Source organism: Ptiloglossa arizonensis, chromosome 3 (assembly GCF_051014685.1).
Source record: "Ptiloglossa arizonensis isolate GNS036 chromosome 3, iyPtiAriz1_principal, whole genome shotgun sequence".
In the NCBI taxonomy this organism is placed as follows: domain Eukaryota; kingdom Metazoa; phylum Arthropoda; class Insecta; order Hymenoptera; family Colletidae; genus Ptiloglossa; species Ptiloglossa arizonensis.
Window position 1 is genome coordinate 14,441,580 of NC_135050.1, and position 27,427 is coordinate 14,469,006.

The following is a 27,427-nucleotide window of genomic DNA, read 5'->3' on the forward strand; positions in this document are numbered from 1 at the left end:
AATCTTTTATGCTAATGTTTTTAGTTTACGAATGGTCCAAAGAAAAATCGCTAAAGAAATTAATAATCAAAATTCAAAATTGTCATAATTTTTTACATTATCAGAATTTTACATATTCTGGTATCAACTCGTACCAATTCAGGATCTTCTTGATTTTTGTTATTTCGGATAAGAAAACCGATCGAAATTACGAAAGCCATTTGAAGATGTTTTTGTAAGTCGTATTCGTTTTGTGGGATCACACTGGGTCAATTTCGATCGTTCTCGGTGGAAAGATTTCTAACTATTATCGAAACATTAACTGCATGAGAAAAAAATGCATAAGAAATGTTAGCGTCAAAGGACGTATAGTAAATTTAAAAAAAATAATCAAAACGGCTCGAAAAACACGTTTCGGATAACAGTATCGATTTACGTACAAATGTCGATCGACTGTTCAACCACAGATAAATATGGACACCGATACAATAATTATCTTACGAAATGTTTAAATGTGTCCATATTAAAAATATACGTAATAAGGTACGTCTCAATATAAATAACGTACATTTATAAACGTCATAATAAATGTACGGCTCATAGTTTTCGATAAAAATATGCATCTATTAGGAGTATCCAAGCTTGAAATCAAATGTAGCAGAGATTTGACAACTCGACATACTGCCAAAAGTTATTCGACGACTTATTTATTGGTTAATGAGCAAATTTTCAGATTTTCGTGCTTCTTAGCGTTGAATTTCCTGATCCGTTATCTATCAATATGATTGAGCTGATATTTGATGACGATTTGTCAATTCTATATTATTAATCGATTATCACTCAGGCGATACCGATTTTATATCCTTGTACACTCTGCATCGACCAATCTACTGTCTGATAAATCGCATACGCACCACTTATGCGATCCATCATAAGAAACAAAATTGATATCGAGGGTCATGGGAACATTTGCGAGATAGATACATTGGCAGAATTTAATATCTCGTTGAGTGTTCAGTTCAGTTTGAGAATTAGGCCTTAAAACAACTTCAGCCAGATCAGGAAACAGTAGTCTTCATTTACGATTGATTAACGTCAAAGCGTTAGGAAAAAGTGTAAAGTAAAATTATTGCCTGTCGAGTTGCAATCATTGTTCATACATTTAAGATATTTCCGTTGCCCCAAAGAAATAGATTTTAAATCGGTTTGCGTCCTCGTAAAGCATTGGAATTATAAACGAGTTTCTAAATTGTTAGCTTCAAGTTCGAAAAGTCGATGAAATTGTGTTTGCTTAAAGATTCAACTTCAAAATTACCGAGAAAAATGTCCAATCAACCTTATCCATTCTTACATGTTCTCTATTGAATTAAAATTAATTATGACACCCTTCGTGTTGCAAAGATATAATAATAACGCTCTTCATTATTTTACCAAAACGATTATTTCCTCCGAATGAATTGTGCCTTCGTCTCGTCAGATTCTCATAACTCCTTGTCTTCGAAAATCAAATAGAATCTCTCCGAGTCACCCTCCTTCATTTCTCGTTATAAACTTGTATCGTTCCAATTTTCTGTGAAAATCTCTTGATCTATCTGTTAAAATAAAAAAAAAACAGTTTCTCGTGTTCTGTGAAACGGATGTCTAGCAACTCTAGGGGTACAACGAAAGTCTTTGCTCTTCAGATAAACGCAAGATGGCCATTCTAACACCCTACTGGGGCCTCGATGGCATCATGTTCATCACGTTCCTGATGATAGCTGCCTATCTGTACATGACTCGTAAATTCAAATATTGGGCCAAACGAGGCATCATGGAGATCCCACCGACACCATTTTTGGGAAACTTCGGCGACTGTATCCTCCAGAAAAAAGCACCAGCTGAATTCGTCAGGGATCTGTACCGCGAATCCAAGGGATTACCTTACATGGGATTCTATCTTTTCGACAAGCCGTCTTTTCTCGTACGAGATCCTCAGCTCATAAAGCATATCTTGGTGAAGGACTTTAACTCGTTCAGCGACAGATACTCTTCGGCCAACGTGAAGGACCGTCTCGGATACGCGAACCTCTTTCAGATGAAGAATCCTGGATGGAGGATACTTCGCTCGAAGCTGACACCGATCTTCACCAGTGGCAAACTGAAGAAAATGTTCGATCTGATGGTTATGGTTACCAAGGATCTAGACAACTACCTCGAATCATTGAATTTCAGTAAGTTTTAATCGTAACTCGTTCAAACGAATACTCGAAGACTCTTAAATTTCTCCTGTGTCCAAGTTACGAAGAATGAATTCCGCGACAACAGAAAAGTGGACGATAAGAATTTTTATCTTCAATTCGTATAATCAGCGGGAATCAGTTTCCCCATTGCTAATGTTATCGTTCGTCCGTTCTTTTTGTATCTTCCGAAAAGTATTACGAACGGTTTGGGAGATTTTTCCTCATAATTCTTTAATAAAAGAAACCTGGCTATTGGACACACGTGTAATGCGAGTCTCGTTCTAGAATGCGTTCCTCTTTCCTTCTACTCGATTTTTAGAGAAGCAATTTAGCGAAAAGCGATTCAAGTGTTAATCAATGCCTTCGGTGCTATCGTTGAAAATGTTGAGAAACTGTCATTGCTGAGTTAAACACCAAGGTGCACGAGTGAGAAGAAACCTGTGCAAAGTATTCGATTGTAAAGACTTTATTTTTATTCCAGACGTTCCAAAGCAGATGGATATAAAGAACATGTGTTGTTGTTTCACCACGGATATGATTGGTACTACTGCTTTCGGTCTGAACGTGAATTCGTTGAGAGATCCGAAAGCACCGTTCCGGCAAGCCGGTAAAAAAGTATTTGACTACCAGCTTATTCGTGGCTTGGAACTTCTTATCATATTCTTCGTGCCGCATTTAACCAAGTATACCGGTGCCATCTTCTTCGGCAAAGAGGCCAGCGACTATCTACGTACTACTTTCTGGAACATTGTTAACCATCGGATCCAAACCGGAGAGAAAAGAAACGATGTCATCGATCTTCTGATAGAACTGAAGCAGAAGCACGAGCACGACACCGATATAAGCGACTTTAGTAAGTTCATATGCTTCGATCGTTCGGAGATCGTTTCAAAGATATCACGATACAATTGATTTTCTTGCAACACTCTTTTGTTCGAGCTCTCGAAACTTTCAACTTCGATCCGGTGCGAAAGTTGCGGAAGGATAATCTCTAAATGAAAATAATACAAAATTGCTGTGTACCGGTATCACGCTGTAATTATAGAGTCGCTTCGTGAGATTCGAGAATCAACGTAAAATCATTCCCCGTCACTGTGATAAATCCAAAACGTCGACACCATTGTAAATCTTACATTGCTCCTTCAATTTCATTCACATATTTTCAAATTGAATAAGTTCAATAAGAATTCTTCAAACATTGAATTCATGAAGGATAAGAAAATTTTTCCGTACAAAATTGTGTTTATTTATATGTGAAAAATTGTTCATTTTCCTGTGTGTGTGTGTGCGATTTTCTCGAGTGAAAATTAACATTTCGACGATTCGCGTTTCAGCTTTCAACGGTGACGATTTGGTGGCACAGGCGGTCATATTCTACAGCGCTGGTTTCGATACTTCTTCCACAACTATGTGTTACACGCTTTACGAGGTTGCTTTGAATATGGACATTCAAAGGACTCTGAGAAAAGAGATTCTGGACGCGCTGGAGGAAACTGGAGGCAACATTACATACGAAATGGTACAGTGTATACGATGTAGAGTTCATAACCGTGAATGAAACTTAATTCTGATACGTATTACGACTAACAAACTAGGTCTATCAACATTCTGTACAAACCTAGGTGTCGTGCCCAAAGTCACATTAAAAGTTCGAAACAGGTGCATAATTTCTCGAAATTGGTTATGCAGAATACTTTACAAGTGAATAGCATCACGGTGTAATAATGTCTTATATACAACGTGTTCCAATCATTTGCTATTTTCCAGTTATGAAAGGTTTACCTTCGAGTATCACACAATCTAAGAACGTGTATTAATAACATTATTCATGATGAAATTTATGAAATATCATTTCAATTTTATAAAATACTTTGAATTTTATAAAATATCACGCGATAAAGCTCATATTGATTACGTTAACTTTGACGAAAAGTTGTTACTGCAGTGTCAAAAAAGCATGATAGAATACAAGTTTTAAAAGGCTTGTTAACACCCTGCTTGATATAAAAGAATCATGACATCGATTAGCTGCACACACCGATCCGTATGCATTATAAAAATTTCAAATTTGTATCGCGAACAGAGATGGCTATACGATCGATATAGTTTTCCATGTTTAACTGGTAAAATTTCATATATAATATGCACGAACGAATCGACACTCTGTATTCCTTTTAGAAGATACTTAAAAACAAAGTATCCCAAGTATGTAGGACTAATCTTTGGGACACCCTCTACAAGTAAAAAAATGTTAGACAAACACGAAAGGACGGATACGATGAATTGTACACGATCGAAGGAAATACCTATTTTCACGGACATTGAATGACATTTTTTCGCAGGTACAATCACTAACGTATCTGGATATGGTCGTCTCGGAGACTCTGCGCAGGTATCCACCACTGGCGTTTTTGGATCGCGTCTGCCTCGCCGATTATAAGGTGCCGGATTCTGACCTGGTGCTGGAGAAAGGTACTCCGGTTTACGTCCCTATGATGGGATTGCACAACGATCCGGAATACTTTCCCGAGCCGGAAAAATATGACCCTGAACGATTTACGGATGAGAACAAACAGAAGAGACCGAATTTCGTCTACTTTCCCTTTGGCGAAGGACCTCACACTTGCATCGGTAAGCAAATCTAGAAAATTTCATCTCAATGGTGCATCAATCTTACGTTTCATTTTAATCTACCTATGCTCTAATGCGGAACACTGTTGTTCGAAGTAAAAAAAATGCTGACGTTTGAGAATTTTCGTCGACGACACCGAACGTTCAATATAGATGTTTCGTACATGTGTTAGAAGTATACACTTTGAGTAATATTTCTGTTAATTTTCACGATAAAACGTTAGTGTATATGGGAAATATAAAGGTTCTTCGGTTCTATTAGTCAGCTTTAAATAATATTGAAATTTTTAGAAACTTTAAGAACGATGAGCTGTTCCAATCAAAAAGTAAATTTTACGGGAATTGTTAACAATTTTTGAATTTCGTTACGATGAAAGATACGATATTTTAGTTTGTATCTCGAATTTCGTCTTAATATTTCAACATTGTTTTTTTTTAAATTGGAAACGTAGTTTCACCCTTGATGATTTCTAACAGCATCGTTGTTTTGGTAAATGGAAACAAGTATAAAAAAGTATTAGTACGAAAGACTGTTCGATGGTCGTAAAATTTCTCTTACAACTAGTGTAACGCGTTGTAACTCGGAAGGTCTCCAAATTTTAGGATCATCGTTGCTATATTACGGTAATAAATACGTTCTGACGCATCATCGATATTGCATCAAGTTTCAAGGATAACTTGTTATTGAGCCGACGTACAACCCTGTTATCGAATGCGTTCCCTGATTAGTATATACTTAAGATATTTAATATATTTCATAATCGCGTTATGAATTGTTAATTATTAACCACAGTATCTCGGTCGATTATCTAAATCACTAAAATTTGTAAACAATTCCGACTTAATCCAATACGATAAGGTAAACGATTATTCTCATAGCCTACCAATATATTATATTAAGTGATCGGAGTGTTAGTAAATATTAGTATCTATGGACAAATTTTTATCAAAGTCAATATAAGACAGAGTTATTGATTCCACTCGAGTGTTAACTTCAACCTCAAAGTGAATTTAATCATTATAGAAAAATATGAAAAGTTAATGCACATTTTAAATCCGTGCTTATGAAAAAGTTGCTACGTTGTTCAAAAACTGTCAACGGTGAACTTTTATGAGCGACATGTATGGATACCAAATGAAACACTCGAAACAAATCTCCGTCTTCCTTAATTATAAGATCACGTTATATCATCGCACGATTTTTCTTTTAAAACGACTTCTATCCGAAGTAACTGAACTCGTGTTAAAAAATAATAAAGTCCATTTTGTAAAATTTCTAAAAAGACGAAAGGAAAAATTGTCTTCTGCATGTGAAACATGCAAGCAGAATCGAATTCATACGTTTACAGGAATTACGTACGTGTCGTAAAGTGAGAGCTGCATCTTTAACAAGGTGAATCGTATTTCAGGTTTTCGAATGGGACTTATGCAATCGAAACTTGGAATCATCCAAGTTCTGAGTAAGTACGAAGTGACACCTTGCAAGAAAACACCAATTCCGGTACGGCAGAATCCGAAGGGAATGACCACGACACCCGTTGGAGGTATGCATCTGAACCTGATGAAGATCAGCTAGGAAGATGGTCAATCCATCGCTTTACTATTATCTTCTAATTCTCTGTTTGTAAAATAACACATTTTAATAAACTAAAATTATTTAATACCGAACAAAATCAATTTCATTTACTTCCCTGTATTTTCTTCTCGTTCAACACCTTTCAAAATGTTGCGAATTCTTGAAATCGTGAAGTAAGTGTTCCAAAAAAGTTCCTCGATCAAACATTCTTTTTCAAAGAATATTTCGTTCGATTTTGAAACTACGTATCCGGTGAATATCAGAGTCGTTGACACTACTCGTATTTCGAAGGATTCTTAAAATTGTGATGTCGTTTCGTGGAAATTTATATTTTTTAAATTTATCATACTTCGAGACGAGTTCCATCCGATCCTGAAACTTCGTGCCCGGAGAACATGATAGCGAAGAAGGTGGTTTAACCATCACGGTTACCTCTGCAAATTTCAATTCGATCGAGAGGTTCTTTGTACACTTGACTCACCATTTGGTCTCCGTTCGTGACGTGTACTCCTAGTCCTTTTAAAACGTAAAATATACTTACAAGACGACACCGTGTACAAACTCGAAGAAGTTCGCTGCTCGTGGAACGTGTATTTTCACTCCTCCGTTTCATCGAAGCTCTGAAAAGACACGTGCATGTAGGAAACACATAATTCGTCTTTCGTTTACGCGGTGACGTACACATATTTATTTCATTCACTTATTCTCATTTACAAAAGAGACTAACCGGCCAGCGCGCGACCGACCGTTTACTTACAATCGAATCTCTGTAATATATTAGTACGACACCTTGGAATCAAATGGAATGACGGATACCGCGGTTGAATGGTATCCCGGCATCTCGTTCGTGGGCATTGCTCGGTGACAGTGGTCGCCATACACAGTTAACTACGTTGTCAAACCACCCACGACAACCGAATACATCTGTCGTAATTCTACAATCGACGGATAATTCATATTCGATCGTGCGTGATCACTGTGCTCGTCGAACACGTTCATTCTGTGGATCGTGTGGAAACCATGGAAAACGCTTACGGTGGAATAACACAACATCGTTAAATATATTTCGATGACAAGAGGTCCGATGTAAGAATTTCTTTACACCAAATTAAGTTGGATGGATCGTAGAGTGTTCAAACGAGCGGTGAAAATCATTTTACGGTATTATCGTTTCAGCTGATTGCGATCGAGACCGCTTTTGTTCAATTAGAGATGGAAGTTGACGATTTTTAGATACCATTTATTTTTAGACACGAGGAGAATGAAGCATACCCAAGAGTAAATAAGGATAAAGCCACAGTAGAAAGGGTGATACCGTTTCGCTTATCGAGAAGAATATTGTATTTTGGAGTGCAAAACAGGGTCGGTGATGAAGGATCTGCCTTTGAAATATTTAGAACATTGATCTGACTCGGATCTAAGTCGAACGTAAGGCGAACCTAACTCAACTCGTGAAATTTTTATTACGAATGTAACCAATGTCTGACTTTTGAAACACACAAGGTTTGCATTCTTTTTGCGATAAATTTTCGAGAAAATATAGCGTTTGAAGATAGTTCGTTCTAGCTTCTGAAAACCCGCTATTGTCCATTCGATTCTATCATGAATTACATCCTGTACCGTAACGTGTGTTAAGTCTTTCAGTGATTGACAATTTCAGTAGATCCTCGATAAAACGTCGCATTTGTCCCTCTATAAAACGTACCAAATCGTTCCCGCCAAGTTTTCGAGTGATTGACAATTTCAGTAGATCCTTCAACTACTCGAGCATAGTAACCCCTCGATAAAACGTCGTGCTTGTCCCTCTGTAAAACATACCGAATCGTCCCCACCACTGTTTACGTTCTTCGGCTCGAGCAACTGTCGATTTAAAATACATCCAGCCGAACTTCAAAGAGGTATCACACATGTATCGGTGTGACAGTCAATAATTTAAACAAAATACTTTAACATTTCTCACAATACTTTTATGAGTATTATCGACGAATAGGTGATACGCTCCAGAGATCAAAATGAGATCAAACATACTTTCGTTCGGATTTTTTTTTAATTGTAAGAAGTGGAAAGTATTCTAGAAATTTTTTGTATAACACGTAAGTGAAAGTGTTTCGAATACGGCCATTTTTGATTTCATTTTTATAGGGAGATTCTCGCCAATCCGTTGATAATATACTCCAATAAAAATATAATGAGAAATATAGAAGTTCTCAGTTTACGGTCTTACCCATCATCGAATTTCGTTCATTCTAGAAACAAATTCATAGCTGTATTATCGAGGGGTTACCAAATTATTCTTGCGCATCGTTCTTTGGAAAATCTTGCAGGAGGAATTCACTATTCTCCGAAAACACGAGGGTCGGAAAATGTTACTCGCATTCCTGAGTCGAACCTCTCGCTTCCGTTGCATTCTCCAAACGTATCTTTCTCTTTGCACATCGCGTCACGGAATCGCAAAGTGTCGATTACAATGTGCGCGGATCGGAATTATTCGTTCGAAACACGATCGCAACGATCGAACACTTGACGTTTCTCGATCGTTTTCTCCGAACGATGATCCACCAATCATCGATCGATCACCGTCACCGAGCAGCGAACAGATCGGCGCGCTTGGATCCTTCTTTCACGGTATTCTTACACACATAACTATACAATTTATCGTTTATAATATCGTGATTAACTCGCCCGCGAGCTTAGCAGTTATTTCGCGTCCATCGTTCCATAATTCTTCTCGCCAGGTAAATATACATTATACGTATCTAGTCGTTTTGTTCGTGCGCTTCGTACATCTCGACCTATCCCTTCGTTACAGTAATTGCAGGTTGCTTTCCCCGTTGCTGCCCCGTTAATCTTTATCGTGCGTGTTAACGTGATATCGTCCAGTTTATTGCGGTGCCCCCGTCGTTTTTATATGGTCACGCGAAATCGTATTTTGAATAGTAAATGAGAAACAAAGAGGCAGGAGAAACGACGGACGAAACTTTCTTTCGTGTCGCGCGGAGTGATGTCGCAATTGCAACGGTTGCATCGAGCGAAGTCTCGTAAATTGTAAGGGATTAAACGATCGATGATACACGAACACGATTTTTGAAAGGAAATTGATCGTTCTTGCGATAAAAAATCGAAAAATTGGATCACAATGTGTTCGTGTATGGTGTTGTATTTTAATATCAAAATGGATACGTTTCATGGTAATATATTTGTACGAAACTGTTGAACAAACGTTGATGACAGTACATATAGGATTTTAAATAGAAAACTTGTTTACACATTTTTGCGACCAAAGATCGAAAATTGGATAAGAATTTGTTTGTTCGAGTCGTTGTACGATTGTTGTATGTTTATGTCAGAAACTCGAATGTATCTAAATAAAAATGCAGATACGACTCTAATGAGAAAACTCGCTTGGTTATTTTTGTAATCAAAAATTAATTATTTCAATAACAATGCACGAGATAACGATATTTCGATACATCGATAACTGTGCTTTAAATATTACATTGATTTGAAATAATTGAATCAAGGAGATCAAATGTGGGGATTGAGGTATTTCTGTCAATTTTGAGAAGGCTACGTGTATTTCTTATCGCGAAATGAAAATATATTTGACGACTCCTTCGCTCGAAATTAATCTCATTGCGTAAAATCAGAGTTCCTCGTGACTCTTTGAACGATACTCGGCTTTAATCGGTATCATGTGTCATTTCTTCAGCATCGTAGCTGTAAAGTTGGCTAACAGCGATTCTGTGATCTCTTCAGCTCTTTAAATCGAACAACATTGTTGTCTACACAGCGTTGCGTTGAATTTGCATTTCCCGTTCGTACAGCTGGATTTTGTTTATTTTTCCTCTGCGATCCAATTGGTACTCGATAATCAGAAACAATTAAATTGTTTCTCTAACGAGTCTCTGAGCGAAGAATTTGCGCAGAGATTGTGACATCGATTGGAGGACGCTAGTAGGCATTTTTAAAAATAAGAATTCCATAATAATTAATTTTCTTGCGCAATGATCGTGAGATCGATTAAAGGACGGTAGGAGGCATTTTGAAGAATAACAATCCTATAATAATTAATTTTCTTGCGCGAAGATCGTGACATCGGTTAAAGGACGGTAGAATTATTGTAAAATAACAATTCTACGATAATTAATCTTCTGACCACCGAATGCTATGGTACACATACTGTAAATACGTCGATTAAATTCAAGCTCACCGCGTCACATTCGGTCGCTGGTCTTCGCTTGTTTATTTCGAACGCAGTGTTGCATCGCTCCCTAGGCGGCGATTTCGTCAAAATTACGACACGACCAAAAGATTAATTACAAAATAATATATCCACTCGGATCTAATAGGATGTATTGTACCCCGCGGGGTTCTACCGCCGTCAAGTTCATTACAGGCTTTGTAGTAAAATATTGCTCGCAGCGTCTGATTATTCAATTCGTATCGTGAGTACGCACGACTCGAAATAAATATATGTCTCCAATGTGATTTGTCATTTACTATTCGAAATACTGTCGCGCCTTCGTATTCGATTCGCGTTCGTTTAATTTTCGAAATACCGAATATTGTGTCTCGTATTCCTCAAAGATGCTTCACACGAGCAACAATCCAGATGCGAGGAAATACCAGAGACAAAGAAAAAACAGTCTCCCCCACTGAACAATTGCACGACCGTGTGCGTGGCTAAAATTCTCTGGCACGCAAACTATTCACGAGAGAACGTTTTCACCCATATATTTCGGTAATTGGTATCGCCAGACTCTTTTATTAACGCTTTCGCCGCTGAAACCGATATTGGGCTTCCTGTAGACACCGCGAACGCGATGCACACTAGGGACCATAAATATGGGAACGACAGCGAACGTTTAATTTCTGACTTCGAGGCCACGAATTTTCGCGTTCCCTCTCGCGGGAAAGCCAATGATATGTATTCGAACGTTGGTTTCCATACCTCTGCGAGACCACATCGGACAACAATTAATACTTAAATACCCGAAGAAAGAATCGTTATCGAATAACGTTAGAATTCTCGAACGATGTTAAGTATGCTTTGAAATAAATACGAAGTATCCCACGAAGCGACCCGTTCTCGAGATATTTAAATAAATAAATAATTTCTAATAAGGACTCGTACGAGGTTAAAAGATATCCAATGTATTCAAAGTGTACAGTCGTTTCCATATATTGTATAGAATGATTTTGAATTGCTCGTCAATATTTTGAGAAGGAACATCGACAGACTTTATTCTTTCGGATATCAATTGAAGAGAGTCCTTAAGTTATGTCGCTCCTAATAGAAGGAACAAGAGTGTATTCATGGAACGTTTAATATTTCGACTCAACAGTGGTAAACAAAAATTATAACAGTAGTATACATTATATCGGATTAGTATTTTTCACTTTTCGTTAACTCGTGATATCTCGGAAAATAATTCTTTAATCTAAGTTCTCAATTTTTCCAAAATATTTTTCAAACCACGCACCATTTTATGGTACCATATTATTTTTTATCTTAAAAAAAAAATAATACCAAACAATTCTTGGCATCTATATTTCAACGTACCTGTTTCACGCTTTAAAAAATATTTTGTTCCAGAGAAAAAAATTATATCGAGTGAAAGAAAATTTGTACTCGGCACAAATTCTTCGACGCGTTGCGCAATTAATTTAAATTTATCCCCCGAAGCGTTGCAATTAGAAATCATTCTATACACGATCCGTTAAACATAATCAACCTTCGACTCAAATTCTGACTCGTACTTCGAACAGAACACTTCGGTCAAAAATCAAAATTTCTTTGTTTCAGTGCATCCGAGTTCGGTGCATCCGAGTTCGGTGCATCCGAGTTCGGTGCATCCAGGTTCATTGCAATCGAGAATCTCGATACACTCCACGATCTCGTTGTCCACCGAAAAATCATGCATCTTCGCGATCGATCCGTAAAATCGATCTCCATCGATACTGGATCGTAATTGAATATCGATTTAAGCTTTTCACTTTGGATGTGTGTTCGTGGATGATTCGATCACAGTGAAATGTGTAAATATTATTTTCATGCGCATTTCCTCCAAAACGAACAGGCAAAGTGTACGAAGTAGAGCCGAGTTCTACTTTTGACGAATTGAATGTCCATCCGTGGACGATCCATCCATAATAAAGCGACAGTGAGAAGTCTAAAATTGTCTGTAAAACGAGTGAACACCTGTGGAAGGTCGAGTGATAACCATCCGAATTGACAATACAAAAGCTACTAAAATGAATTCAACCAGAAACCAGTATTATGTCACCAAAGCAATATTCAAACCGATATAGTACCGAAATACGCGTACGAAAAATTGAAATAAAATACCGGTATTTCCCGATATTCATACAATAATTCAAATATCGTATTAGTCTCTTGAATCGCAATCATTGCGCAAATTATCTACAATTAATTGGCCCCAATAATAAAAAGGTTTCCGAGAAATCTAACAAAATGAACGAAAAGTACGAAAATGTCAGTAATCGTATTTAGTTTAGCGCAATACTACCAAGATTATCAACGTGCCGACATCTGTAGTTTTTAACCGTTACTTTGAAAGATCGTCAAACTTTTAACGAAACGTAAACCGAAATATTTACCTCCGACCGATATTTCTCTTTTACGGTTTCTTTTACAGGGTAATCCTCGTAACCGGGAACGTAACCGAAAAATATCGGTATTTAATACCGGTAATTCGTGTATCGGTACAAGTCTCCGAATTCAACCGTTGAGATCGTGTAAACGCTCGGTTATTCACGTTCGATGCACAGCCACTGTGAACGAATCGTTCACGAACCGAGATACACATAAAAACTGGTCTAAATTCGCCTTGACCCGCACGATAATGATCGAAGAAGCGAGGAGAAAGGTTCGCCTCGGCGTTTCGATTCAGCAATCGGTCACGTCCGAGCGTTCCGTTCGACGATCGATTCCTTAAACGCTAATTAACTTCGCTTCGCGGTGACGAGGGAGGGTGGGGGTTGATTGGGCGACGAAACACCGGGAACACGGTGGCTGCGGACAAGGAACTCGAACCGCGATCGGAGACCGGGTTCCATGGAATTCCAGGAGCACGCGTCGCCCCGCGCCCCGCGCCCCGCGCCCCGTATATCATCGCGATCGTCCTCTCCGCCGGGAGAAAAAACCTTTCGGATCGATTACGCTCTTACGTAATTGACGAGAATAATTGGAACACGAAGAAATTACCTCGGGCGCGGATAAACGATCAATTGACGAGTAGAAACTACGCGATGCCGTAGCTCTCTACGACACCGTTGGACCGTCGGGTTTCCGTTTCCTCTTCTCCTCGGTTCCACCTCGAGCCACCTGGTTCCTCCATTGGGAATCGAGGTCTCGATGATTCTTTCTTTCTTTTTTTTCTTTTCTTTTCTTTTCGTTTTTTTTTTCTTCTTTTTTCTTTCTTTCGTACTCTTTTCGATTATCGTTGATTTAATTTTTTTTTTTTTCCGTTTCTCTCGCGATCGATAATCGCGCTCGACAGCAACACCGACGTATATTGGAAAGTTTCGATTGTCGGCAAGATGGTCCGAATAGAATAGAAAAACTCGCCCCGTAGCCGTTCGATATTATCCAACGGATAAATCGATTTACTGTCTAGGAAGAGACAAATAAATATTGACAAAGGTCAGGCACAGACAGTGAGCGATAGAACGAAAAAAGCATTTGACGGTCCGGTCGGTTGCGGTTGGTTCGTCGACGATGGACGTCGTACGTTCGAAATTGTTCCGACACGGGCGGGCGATCGTTCCGAGGACGGAAACGCGGAACGACGTTCCGTCGGGACGCGAGCAAATACTTTTTTCGCTCGTACCGCTGGAAGTTTAATAATTTATATTATAGCGTGTATACAACGTTATTATGGTTCGACGTAGCTCGCTCGCTCGCTCGCGAAGACACCGTTGCGTATCTCACATTCGTCGATCACTTTCTCCGATCCTCTATAAACGGTTCGAGATATCGACGAGCTTCCACGGGGTGGAAAGATTCGCGCGGTGAGATTTCATATCCGACGTGGGAAGAGATTGGAGTGAAAATATTCGCGCAAATCCTGAACGCCGCCGGGAAGAGATTCGTCGATACGACGGATGCATCCGAATCGAGGCCAGGGGGTTTTTCCACGTTCCCGGGCAAATTTTATTTCGAATAGAAACGAGAAACAGGAATCGTTTATATATGTATATCCGAAATCGATTTCATCGGAACGGTAGCTGTTTCGAGTAACGATTTATTAGGTACTTCGAACGAATATCCGTGGTAACGGATACTTCGAGTAAATTTTAAAATCACCGCGCCATCGTTCGTACGATGTTCGAACGAGTATCTACTCCCCTGTCTGAAAATTTATTCGTCAACCGCGAATAGAAAGTGAATTTTTCAGAACGAAGTACATTTTCGTCTTACGTGTAGCCATAGAACAGGTACAGCGCGGTTCACGCGGGAGCTTGTTGGACACTCTGTGTAATTCCGATTCGTACGAATGGTTGTCGTATCGTGTAATTTGAAATTTTGCCGGTCGCGATTGCGTATAACGCGATGTTCGTTATCGAAGGTGTTTCGTAAAATGAGATAAGAGAACAATATTTATTCCGAGATTGACAGGTCCGATCATCGAAACGATCTGTTTCGAGATTCAGGGAATTTTCTTAAAAGATTACGCGAGAGATTTGTATCGCGGTGCGCAGTGTATTTAATCATTTTTCAAGCAAAATGACCTTCTCTCGCGAAAGATTACCGTCTCGACAAGAGTTGGAATTCTAACGGTGTAACGATGAAGTCGAACGAATGTATTTTAATAATGTATGCAAATTACTGTAATTAGTGTTGCGGCAAAGAAAGGATGAATCTTCGTGATGAAATAAGTCGCACACGTGGAATAAGACTATTTCGAAACTCTTGGAATTAACGAGCTATAGAATCCCATTCGATGCGATACCTATCGAGTAAACCATCCGGAACTTGGGATACTAAATATAGGATCGGGAAACAGCATTCTGTTTGCAAGAATGATTTCGCTACAAATTGATACTCAAGGTGATTGCATTTTAAAAATAAAAAGAAACATTGGCAACAGCTGCAAAACGACTATAAGAGATACATAGTTAAAGTCGAGAAAAAACGAACAACTTTCACCTCGAAAAACGAATAAACCATGTATCACCTTACCGAGTATTCGATAGATTTCTGTATAAATATTACCGACACGCTATGACCGAACGTAAGACGAAAATATTCTACAAACGTGCTTGGAAAAATGTTCCATCGAGCGGTTAGAATAAAAATACGAAACACGAATGAAACCCTCTACTTAATTTGGCGTTTGAGAATCTTCCCCGAATCGAGGCACAGAATCGTAATCGTGGAAATAGTTGCGCAAAAGTATCGATAAGTATGGGATCAATTGTTGCGAATCGAAGCGACGTGGTAAAGTATCGTAGATCGCTGTAAGAACTCGTTCGATGGATCCATGGGATGGGAGCTCTGTGGGGAGATGTTTGTATTCTCGTTCCGTACCGTTTGAGTACAACTCGTCGTCGATTCTTTCGCATTGTGTACTTTCGTTGTAACTTTCGAACGGAGCACTTTTCGTAACGCAACCGCGCGACAAAACATTTCCATCCGACGGCGCACACCCCCGTAGTTTACCACGCGAATCTATCGAAACGTGCATCGAAACAGTCGACGTTCGTTAACCGTGCGTTCGTTAACAATTCGAACGAATCTCTTCCCGGGGCTCCGAAGGGAAAAATCGAACAAGCATTACGCAGAATGCAGAGGGTCGCTCGCGCGATGCGGATGCAGGGGTTCTTCTTTCCGCTCTACGATCGCCGTAGAAAACGAAGAATGCCCAAAACGAGTTTTGGGTACTGAAGACAATAACGTAAGACTAGAGTTCAACAATACATGCGGTTTTTAATCGCCGTACAGACACACTGGTGGAGTATAAAAATATAAACATCTAAAAATGAAAAAAGCGAGACGCCGTTAGAGAACTAATTGTGTCGAGGCTGAGAAACACGTGTGCGATGATGCGCTATGGACGAACTGATCACGAGGGTTATTATACTCCTACGACGGAGGCTACGTTAGGCTGTGTGTACGTTTAGTTTATCTCCCGTTTACCATATTTACTCGAGACGCGTTCCGTAACGGTCCGAGGGCAGATATTTTGTCGATCTATGAAAAATTTAGCGCCGAGCGTGGGAAACGAACGAAGATCGAAAACACACTGTCTTCGGATCGGCCGAAATTGTCAAGCCGACGACGACAACGACAACGACAACGACAACGACAACGACGACGACGACGACGACGACGACGAAGACGACGATTCGCGAATCGTGGTCGTTCCTTGATGTATCGTTTACCCTTTGGTCGACGCGTCGATTGTCAGTTCGTAGCTTTCGATCGGAGGAAGGAACACCTTCTCACGAGTGAACAGCGTTTTATTCGAACATTCGTCTAAATTTCTGACAGATCGACAAACGGTCGTTCTCCGTGCGTTACTCGTTTACGTTTTCTCCTCGGTTCCTCGCGACGTTCACGTTTACGACGGGAAAAATTTCATTCCCATCGTTACTCGTTTCGCGTTTCCACGATCGTGATTCAACGCGACGTGCCCGCCCGAATCCGTACCATTTTCTATCTACGCGCTTACACACTTTCCTGTTATTATATAGATTTGATTCTTTATACGATTTCTTTCCTTATATATTTATATATTTATATATGTACGCTTTCGTCTCGATGGGAGTTGCATAGTTTCCACGTCTTTGTATACATTGCGTCTTGCATATATTTATATATATATATAGTTTTTTTTCTTTATGTATATATATATGTATATATGTATAATAACGAACAACATTAATGATATTACTCATTAGGCTATTCTTTTAATTGGACAATAAATAAAATAGTCTATATACCGCGCATTCGTTTCTCATCATCCTTCAAACCGAGTGCATCCTTTTCTCATTCCCTTTCCTTGTTTCCCTCCAATTTTCTCGGTTCCTCCGGTTGTTTGTTTGCTTTCGCGTCTCTCGGTACGCCCTTTGAAACGAACGATTCGTTTCCACCGCGTATCATCAACGTCCAAAACTTACTCTCTCTTCCACTCTTCCTCTCTTTCTCTCTTTCTCTCTCTCTCTCTCTCTCTCTCTCTCTCTCTCTCTCGCTCACTTTCTTTCTTTCTTTCTTTCTTTCTTTCATTCTTTCTCTCTTTCGCTCTTTCTCTCGCTCTCTCTCTCCCCCTCTCTTTCTCTTTTCCACACTCCCTCTGCCACTATGCTTTCAGAACGGAGATCGATAATTAGGAGCAATATACATATATTTGGTATTTGCCACCTGTTCGACAGTTTGGCTTCGACACGAACGTTAATTACACTCACACATTCTCTGGCTACATTTGGAAACAGCTAATCGACATACTACACGCATGTACTAAGACAATTTGAAATTACGTTTGATCCTCGTTACAACGTTTGACTTCGCCCCACCCATCCCACCCCTACCCACCCCACCCCGTCCCCCTCCACGCCCTTCTCTTCGATCGCTTACTATTATTTTACAAGCCGTTCTCGGCGCGGTCGATCTAGCGCGTCGTCGGCGCGAACGAGTCTCGTCATCTCGCCCGTGTCTTCGTCCAAGAGAAGGGTACGTCCGAAATGGATTCTTCTCGCGCGTTTCGTTCGACGGAAGGGCGGTCGTGGCCGTTGCGCGTTGTCTCGCGCGAAGGGACGAAGCGTTCGAATTCCGTCGAGGCTCGACGCGAGCATAGATATCGTTTTACGCGCGAGGAGAGAGTTCGCGCGAAACAAGAGAATCGGTTTCCACGCGAGAATCGATTCGCGGGTGTTTCTCACCGGTACACGGATCGAGCGGAGGAGGTGGATCCGACGATTTTCGGAGAGAATCGTCGCCCCGAGATACCGATTAAAAGAAGCCTCGTGGTCGGAACTCCATGGGAGAGGAACGTGTTACCGCGCCGGAACGACGTTTCCGTAATTGACGGCTACCAGGTCACCGCGAAGATCGCTCTCTCTCTCTCTCTCTCTTGGTTATACTCTCTCCCACCCGGTTGTCTCGGTCCCCGTGTCACTTGACCTCGACGTCTCTCTAACCACCGTCCGTAACCGCGTGACGATCGATCTTTGGCTCCTCCGAATCGTCGTGCTCCATAGGGCCGACGTGCGCGAGTCGGCACCGGTGGTCCCGACGAGAGGACCGGCGAAACGGAAACGGTCTAACCGCTGCAACAAAAGAAATTCTCAGCCAGCCACCTGTGCAGGCCCGACAACTGTTTCTCGGAAGAGTCCTCGACCACCTGGCCGTATCACTTGATCTCCTCCCGACTCGGTGACCGCGGAGGATGCGAGGACAACGGTATCTCCGGTGTCTGCCTCTTCGGTCGGAAGCTCGCCGTCAGGGAGGAGATCCAACCGCTCGGCGATTGAGAGGAGTTCTGGTCGTGCAACGAGTCGCTGTTGCTGTTGCTCCTGGTGCTGTCGACGCTCATGCCGGACTTGAACCGCGACAGTAATCCAGGCGAGGATTTCTTGGCTACCGCCGGTGACGAGAAACTCGGCTTCTTTCTCGACTTGGTCGTGTCCTTGCAGAGCATCGAGTCGAGGCTGCCCGCGTGAGGTCGTTCCTCGGCTTTCTTTGGCTCCAACGATCCGAGCATCGTGCTCTCGGTCTGCTTCGCCATCTTCGAGATGTCCTCCATGCTCGCCGAGCTCCTCCTTATCTCGATCTTACCGATGTCCTCCTGCACCTCCGTCTCCCTGGACGCGTGCTCGGTCTTCACGACGATCTCCGGCCGCTGTTTTTGCTTCTTCGCGCGCACGTTGATCTCACCGAACTCTATGTCCAGGTCCTTCGGATCCTTCGCTTCTTTGGGGCTCTGGGACTTGGTGCCCTCCGGGTTCGAGAAGTTACGTCGATGCTTCGTCAACGAGGCCTCCGACATCACGCCCGGTAGGGTCTCCAACGACGCGAACGATCTCTTCTCCTTTGCGAACACCGTTCGCCAACTCTTGTTCTTGCAGTCCGTCGATTTCCTCACCTTTGGCAGGGTGGTCGCCCTCTTGTCCACCGAGGACAACTCGACCACCGTCGCGATGGCTTTGCTCTCTTTGGCCGTGGACTTGGCGAGGTTGCATCGTTTACAGACGGGCAAAGAGTTGTTGTGCCTGGAGGACGTGGTAGCCGTTGCCGCGTTGCTTACCGAGTTGCTCTTGTTCAACGTCTTGGTGAGGTGTTTGGTAGGTTTCGGGGAGGGCGAGTCTCTCGAGTCGAAGCTGATGTTCAAGCGATCGGTGAAGTTACGTAATCGCGAGAGGATCGATTTGTGATTGTTCGATCCCGTTTTGTCGTCGCAGCAGCATCGAAGATTGATCGATTCCCTTTGAACCTCCTTGCGACTAGACCTGATCTCCTGATCGTTCTCCGCCAAGCTACTCGTCCTCTTCAGGTTATTCCTCTGTTGCGTCTCGACCACCACGTTACCGTTACCCTCTACGAGCCTCCCCTCGCTCAGTTTTTTATCCAACAGAACCGTTTCGTCCTTCTCCAGCTCCTCCATGATCCTGGTTCCCTCCGCCGATCTCGCGCTGACCGGCGAGCTCAAGTCGCTGCCAAGATTCTCTCCTTTACTGCGTCTTCTTTCGTGCTCCCTAACAGCCCTGGCCAGGTCGTGATTATGATAATCCAGTGAAGATTTCTCTCGACTACCCTTCCGACTACCCGGGTAGCTTTTCCTACCTGATGGCGGACCAGCCAATGTGCCCTCCGTCGATATCTTGAACTTCAGCGCCTTCTCGCTGACCTCCACCTCTGTGGCTGTTTCGGGATCGGAGCTCTCGAGGTTCTCGGCGTCCTCCGCGGTCAAGTTCTCCGTGATGTCCTCGTCGGTGGACCGTGATCTCGAGTGGATCGTCGCGGCGGAACGCTTCGAGCGCATGCTGTGCGACGAGGTGGACTTGACCACCGTCGACGAACCGATACCACCCGGAGCGGTTGCCATGGGCGTCGACTCGCCCAGATCGGCCACGCTTTTTCTATGATGACGCTCGTCCTTCGCTGCTTCGTTCAATCTGCGATAGTACTCCAACGCTTCCCTCACCGGCTGGACTATGAGATCCTGGAACAAAAGTTTTCGAGATTCACGTAAAGCTCGTTGTTCCAGAGTCTGGGTCCATCGGTTTCTCGCTCGTCGCGGAGATCATTTACGATCATTCGGGAACCTAGACTCATCGTCGATTCTCGTTGTCTCCCCGACGATCGCTGCGTTTTATAACGACGGTGACATCACCGAACCGGGTAACTTGTATCATAATCGTCGCGGAATGTCGCATACGAGCGAACAAACCGACGATGTACCCAACTTTCGAGCCGCAATTACGCGATCCAACGGTTCAATCTCCCGTGAACCGTGTGCAACGAACAACGACCGCTTCGCGGATCTATCATTAACGCGTTGATTGCCGCGTTAACTCGTGAGCAACGACTTGTCATCGAACGCCACTTATGGATAAATAATGCGCGGTGGGCGTACGAGAAGAGAACGAAGATCGGTATGCATTGGAAAACTGAACGTTCGTTCGTTGGTAAGAATAAAATAACGAGTTATCTCGCAGTCTGTGGCGTAGATAATCGTTTCATCCGACGACACCGTAACCGTCGAGTCGTTGCGTCTGTCTGTACCGATGATTTTACAGGATTTTGTAGCAGGATCTCGTACCCACTTTCGACGATACCGAGTGTCTATGAATCGACGTGAAAATTGTTATTCGAGGCTTCCGGGTGCGAACGGTGTCCTCGTCCGTAACAGCTCAGAGGAAACAGATTGATACTCGTATTTATATTCGATGTCTACTTAAGTTATTTATTCGTATTATGGATTGTGGATTGCGTGTATTTCTAATTGGCTCGAGAATCGAAGATTTCCAATTGGGTGGCTCGAAAATTGAAGATTTACAAATAGTTGGCTCGAGAATTAAAAATTTCCAATTGGTTAGTTCGAGAATAAATGATGTCGAAGAATGAAAAATTCTTTTCGCACAGAGCAGAGGTAATTTCAACCATTTACATCCGAAAGTATCGATTAACACTAGCTGCGCGAATCCAGGCTGCGAACGTCTCGGTTGTCTCACGAGAGATGCTGCCGTTGAAGCGTTATACGTACTTTATTAATAATAAAAACCGATATCAGACGTACTTGCAGCTCTGTAAGTAGTTCCCCGAGGGCCTCGAAAAGAGGAAGTAAAACCAGACCGATGAAGCTGACCTGGGACGACGGTTTGGTCACTTTGTCACGATCCATGAACGGTGTCACCGGAAGTCCCTCGAGCTTCTCCGCGTCACTCTGCTTGAAGAATTCTTGGAGCAACCTGTCCAACCAAGGCTCCGCGACTTCCATTGGCCGGGCCTCGTTACTGATATCTGCCACTTTGATCAGGACCATCGATAACTGAAACAGATTGTCAATTTGCGACGCAACTGTAATTCGAAACTCGATTGTACTCGGACGTATGCGAGGGGAATAGGAATTGGAAGGAAATCGAATAAAAATATTTCGTTTTCTAGGTGACAGACCGATCTATGGTCATCTATGAATTATATCAATAATGTATTACAGTGATCATCGTGTGTGCAGTACTCGACCAGGAATCGAATTCAAAATTTCAAGTATCGCGAAAATGAGATCCAAAGTTAGAAAAGTACTTTCGAAAATTCGAAGAAGGGAAACGTGAGAAACTTTCGATCGAATTTTGCAACTGTACAAAAGTTTCAATTCTAAAGTGTTCACGGTTAGAAACGACGACTTACTAAATTGATATGGGCTTTGTTGAAATAATCGAACTCAGGGATGATATCGGTGAATTGTCCGAGAATCTCGTTGTGCCTGGCCATATCCGTCGCCAGGATGCATCTGATGATTCCTTCGCGTACTATTCGATAGGTAGCATTGTCCAACGACGCCAATATGTTGCATTCTGGTGCCTCCAGAACGCGGAAGGCCACGGAGCAATGGTGATTCTCCAATGGCGAGATATCATTGTACCGCAGAGCCAACTCGGTACGAGCGTTTATTTGATAAATGTTGTTGTAACCTGGATGATCTAGATCGTGGCAGATGCAGGAAATGATCAGTATAAAAACCTCGAGGTTGCCGATCCGTGACGGAAGATCCGCTGCCCAGGCTATCGCGTACATCTGCGAAGACAGAAGATTTATTAAAATATATATTGCGGTATTATGCATAGTTCTTCTGCTCCTACCTCTGCTAACTATCGAGTATGTATATTGTTTTCTTTCGTACATCTTTTCGTATGAAATAAAATTCCACGTACACTATTTGGTTGACAGAAGAAGAAGATCGGTGATTAAAGATATGAAAATTCCAACGGAGGAACGGTTTCGAAATTATTAAAGTGGAAAGAAGAACGAACACGGAATTGATTTTATTTAATATTTGTTTCGAGTTTCAGACGAAATACTTGTTTAGTTAAAGATTTAAAAAATGAACGTCATAGATCAAAGCTTTTGATTTTTAACGAGCAGTCACAGGGTTTCGATAAAAATTTCATCATAGATGGTATTATTGTAGCTAATCAGATTGCTCGTTTATAAATGTCTCACTGGATACAATGAAACCACCTATACATCGATGACATTTTTATTCAATTATTGCTGTTTATATTCGATACTTTCTAAGACGATTAACTAAGTTTGAGCAGTTCTCACGTGTTCGAAACAAATATAAAATTTTCTATTCCTCTATATGTACGTCAAGTTTCATAAAAATTGCAGATTGCAATAGGACGATACTCTTTGATACAATTCTGTGCACTCGGTTAATGGAACAATATTGTTTCTTCTTGTTTCTGGTACAATATAAATATTGTGCCCATTTTTACCAATAAAATAATGTCACGAGTAATTGTCGAGTCGGGTTACACGTTAAAAAATGTTCTCTTTGAAACAGTAGTACTACTTAAAATTTAATTGATACGTTAACAGGCAAATCGAAACACTATTCAAAAATGATAATTTTAAATGCGGTCCACGCGATCACGTGGAGGGGTACATAATCCGCGTTCGTTAAGATGCAACGCGTTGCAATTAGATGAGAACGTTAGATCAGCGCATCGTTTTTCAAGCGAAATCATTCCGCGATGCTACAGGTGTACATGCATAGGTGTGTGCATGTATACTTGCCATTTGCGCCACGCAGAAGCAGTGCCTGAAGTTATGAAATGGCACTTCGTTATAGTTGTTGTAAACTTCGTAGAGGAAGTTCCTCAGGATTGGTAAAGGAATGTTAAACTTTTGAGGTAGGTCGAGATCGACGAACATCGCCTGCATCATCAGCAGCAGCTCTTCGTCTTCCCACTGTCGCGCATCGAAAGCTGGCGAGCGTAGCCACTCGCGAACGCTCGATAACACTGACACGTCGCTGCAACAGAAACGCAAATATCGATGTTTCAATCGTGGAGCAATTTTCGTGAGATTTCACTCACGAGAAAGTTTTTAATCACGGTTAACATTCAAATGGTGCTGCGAAGACATTTCTGATATTACGTTACAAACTACCTGATTTTGATCTGGTCCAGACATTGACACGTTGGTACAAAAGGACTGTAAATATTGATGTTTTAATTGTGGAGCAATTTATGTGAGATTTCACTCACGAGAAAGTTTTTAATCACGGTTAACATTCAAATGGTGCTGCGAAGACATTTGTGATATTACGTTACAAACTACCTGATTTTGATCTGGTCCAGACATTGACACGTTGGTACAAAAGGACTGTAAATATTGATGTTTTAATTGTGGAGCAATTTATGCGAGATTTCACTCACGAGGAACATCTTAATCATCGTTAACCTTTCAATAGCCTTGTGAGGGCCACTGATGGCACCAATCTTCCTAACTCTGACCTAATGGACTTCTGGGGCCACTTATGTATGACACCAAAATTCCATTTACTTTTCTTAGAGTCTACTATTACTTCTGGTTTCCTTAAAAGTGTAATTTCTACCCGAACTTGTGTGTGTTTCTACAGATACTAAATAGAGGATTCAACCCTTTTCGAAGCTGGCGGTAAGCCATTTTTATATGCGGTATTTTACTGTCGATAATTTTGTAACATATGGTGTATCATAAATTTGCATATTTTTAAATATTTGTTTACAAATATTTGTAAACAAAATTGTTTTAACACAATGATCATTCTGTAAAACCTAACCGTAAATCGCACTTGAAATTCGAGTCAAGCAGAATTAAATTATTAGTCATGTTTTACCTGTTTAGAATTAAATGTATTGATATTTTTAGTACTTTTTATATTTGTATCCGTTTTTACTTCACTGTGCGGAAAAAGAAAATGTTTCCATCGATGAAAGTCTCAAGGTGGAAATTTCTGGCGTAGAGAAAAAAAATAAAGGGGAAACTCTTCTGGCTTAGAAAATTGCATGAAAATTCTCTTTTTGTACTGCGACAGCATCATTATACTACACATCAAACATACCATTCTTCACACATTCTAACACGATACGCGATTTGAATGTCTGCGATCAAACATTGATGACTCATAAATATGCAAGAATAATGCAAAACGCATTATACTTTACAGTATTCATGTTTATTTTAATCCAAAGGCGACGTATAAATTCATACAGATTGTCTATAGCAACACTGCATAATATCAAAGATGTATTTATTTATTTTTTGAATTATAATTGTACGTTGGAAATACAAAAGATGCATTCGTTCATTTTTTGAATTGCAATCATACATTGAAAATAAATTTTTCGGAAGCTTCAACCTACAAATTAAAATTTATTCCAAAAGATACATTGAGTTAAACATTGTAAATATATGAGCGTTTTGAATTTCAAACAGAGAAAAAAGTAAATAAAAATAATAGAAACATTTCTATGCTGCTCAAGTTTTTTTTTGTTTTCTTTGAGTAGAATCTACATCATAATGAAATTTACTCTGTAGCGAAATAATCTGTAAAACAAATCTGAGAGTTGTTTCAGAAATTTATGTTACTACACTTTCGCATGAAATTTACCGAGTAATGTATTTATTTTGCATCACTTTCTATATTTATACAAAAGGTACGTGGTAATTTAAAAATAAATTAAAGTTGCTACAAGTCGCTAAAGAATAATTAAGGTACTTTCACGTGTAAAATTAAATCGTAATTATTGTACAGTTATTTCCGTGCCCTATTTAATTTGACGCAATAAAATTTAGTTATTTATTATTCCAATCGTAAGAACAAAACACGAGTCGGTAATTTACAATTTCAACCGAGAAAACAGATTGCTTCGCGATTCAATGTCGAATCCCTTTGAAGTTAAAATTAACGCTTCGCGTTACTACCAAGATGAAATTAATTGGATTAATATGTCGTTTCACTAAGGTACAAATGTTGATCGGCATTCGGTACTTTGTGGGATAATAGCGTATTGAATTAAATCAACATCGTGCCAACCTACGACGGATTGGAATTATATTAGGGACATATCGATTCACTAGAATAATATGATAACATGTTTAGTTATGCAATTGTTTCTGAATAAACGATTAATATACTAAACACGAAACCTCGAATATATTATTAAATACCTATCGATGATAAATATATAAATAAAACCTTTCCAGGAAAAATAGGAACTAGTTTAATCACGAAATTATTGTGTTAATATAATATAATCTAAATATAACTCTGTCTTGAAGAATCAAAGAGTTTGGATAATAATAAGAAAATGGTACAAAAACCTCGTTAGGAGAAAACTGTGAATTATAATATTATTGTATTATAGTGACTGTAACCACTGGGTGTAAAATTACGAAAAATTCTATCATTATTTTCGATCGGAAAGTAAAATTAATTATTTTGGTACGAAAAGGGCAGCTGAAACTTTCGTGAAATGTCATGAATGTAATTAAAATCCTCGCGCAAAATTAGAAAGTTAACCACGACGAACGTGTAACTGCATAATAAATTTACCCGAAGGTTGTAATTTCAAATAAATACCTTCTGCACTTTACTCGCTAAATCGTCCAACACGTTGAAATTTCTCTTTGCGTCTATCTCGAGTACAAGCTTACGTAGGGGAGCATTTAGATCATATTTAACACATAGTACTAAATATCACTATCTCGTATTACTCTCTGTCATTACTACCATAAAAGGAGTCGATGTTTGCGAAAATTATTTTACCCGTACCATTTTATACGGAGTCGTTTCATCGACAATTTTCACGGTAGATCTTCCAATTACAGTTCAATCGAACCGAATATTAATTAACAGGGTTTGTACAATTCGTGGAAAGCGTTTTATTAGAATATACTTACAGAGAGTCGTATAAAAATCGGGCCGAGTCGATGCGTTGAGATCAAGGCGGGATCAAGGAGATCAAGCCGAAGCACATGGTAATGGAGACCGCTAATTGGCAATCCACATTTAGCCCGCGCATCAAATCGTGTCACGCGATAATGTTTGCTTTGTGACGTTCGCCATTAGAACCCGGCAACGGTAGGTTATTACAGAGATAACGGTAGCTTAATAGCATTTCGTGGTTAACGCAACGGAGGTCGCTACTGTCCGCGACCATGCTTCGGCGTAACCGGCGAAACTTGAGGAACAGGCTCGCAAACCGAGTGCATTGTGCGCATAACGCCGACAAATAATACTAACCACGTTGCATCGATTTTCCGCTGCTTCTCTGAATTTCTATCGACAAATTAAAAACCATTTCCCGAGGATCTGGTACCAACTCGAATTTTCACTCGTATTTTATTTTACGTTCTACGACGAAGAAAAGTATTGTACTTGTGAACAAAATTTGAATACCATTCTTAATCGAAAGATACGTTCTAAAAACCTCACTGATCGATATTTTGATTATTCGAGAAAAAAAAGTTTTGTCTCGAACGTATGTACTGTTCGCATTTGAAAAG

At 40.6% G+C, this 27,427-nt stretch overlaps 2 protein-coding genes across 2 annotated transcripts in view; one reads left to right on the forward strand and one right to left on the reverse strand.

Moving 5' to 3' along the window:
• Positions 1-1,072: 1,072 nt before the first annotated feature.
• LOC143145043 (cytochrome P450 6k1-like) lies at positions 1,073-6,405 on the forward strand. The gene is made up of 6 exons (XM_076308056.1): positions 1,073-1,094; positions 1,662-2,189; positions 2,680-3,051; positions 3,533-3,717; positions 4,541-4,829; positions 6,239-6,405. The coding sequence occupies exons 2-6, from the start codon at positions 1,673-1,675 to the stop codon at positions 6,403-6,405; spliced, it is 1,530 nt and encodes a 509-aa protein (XP_076164171.1). The 5' UTR covers positions 1,073-1,094; positions 1,662-1,672.
• An 11,583-nt stretch (positions 6,406-17,988) lies between these two features.
• Positions 17,989-27,427, reverse strand: part of Pde9 (phosphodiesterase 9) — a 190,588-nt gene continuing 181,149 nt past the window's right edge. Inside the window, exons 8-11 of the mRNA XM_076308050.1 lie at positions 23,669-23,906; positions 22,277-22,663; positions 21,666-21,917; positions 17,989-20,588 (exon numbers count right to left, since the gene is read on the reverse strand). Of these exons, the coding sequence (XP_076164165.1) occupies positions 18,780-20,588; positions 21,666-21,917; positions 22,277-22,663; positions 23,669-23,906 (2,686 nt within the window). The 3' untranslated portion in view covers positions 17,989-18,779. The remainder of the gene's footprint in view (positions 20,589-21,665; positions 21,918-22,276; positions 22,664-23,668; positions 23,907-27,427) is intronic.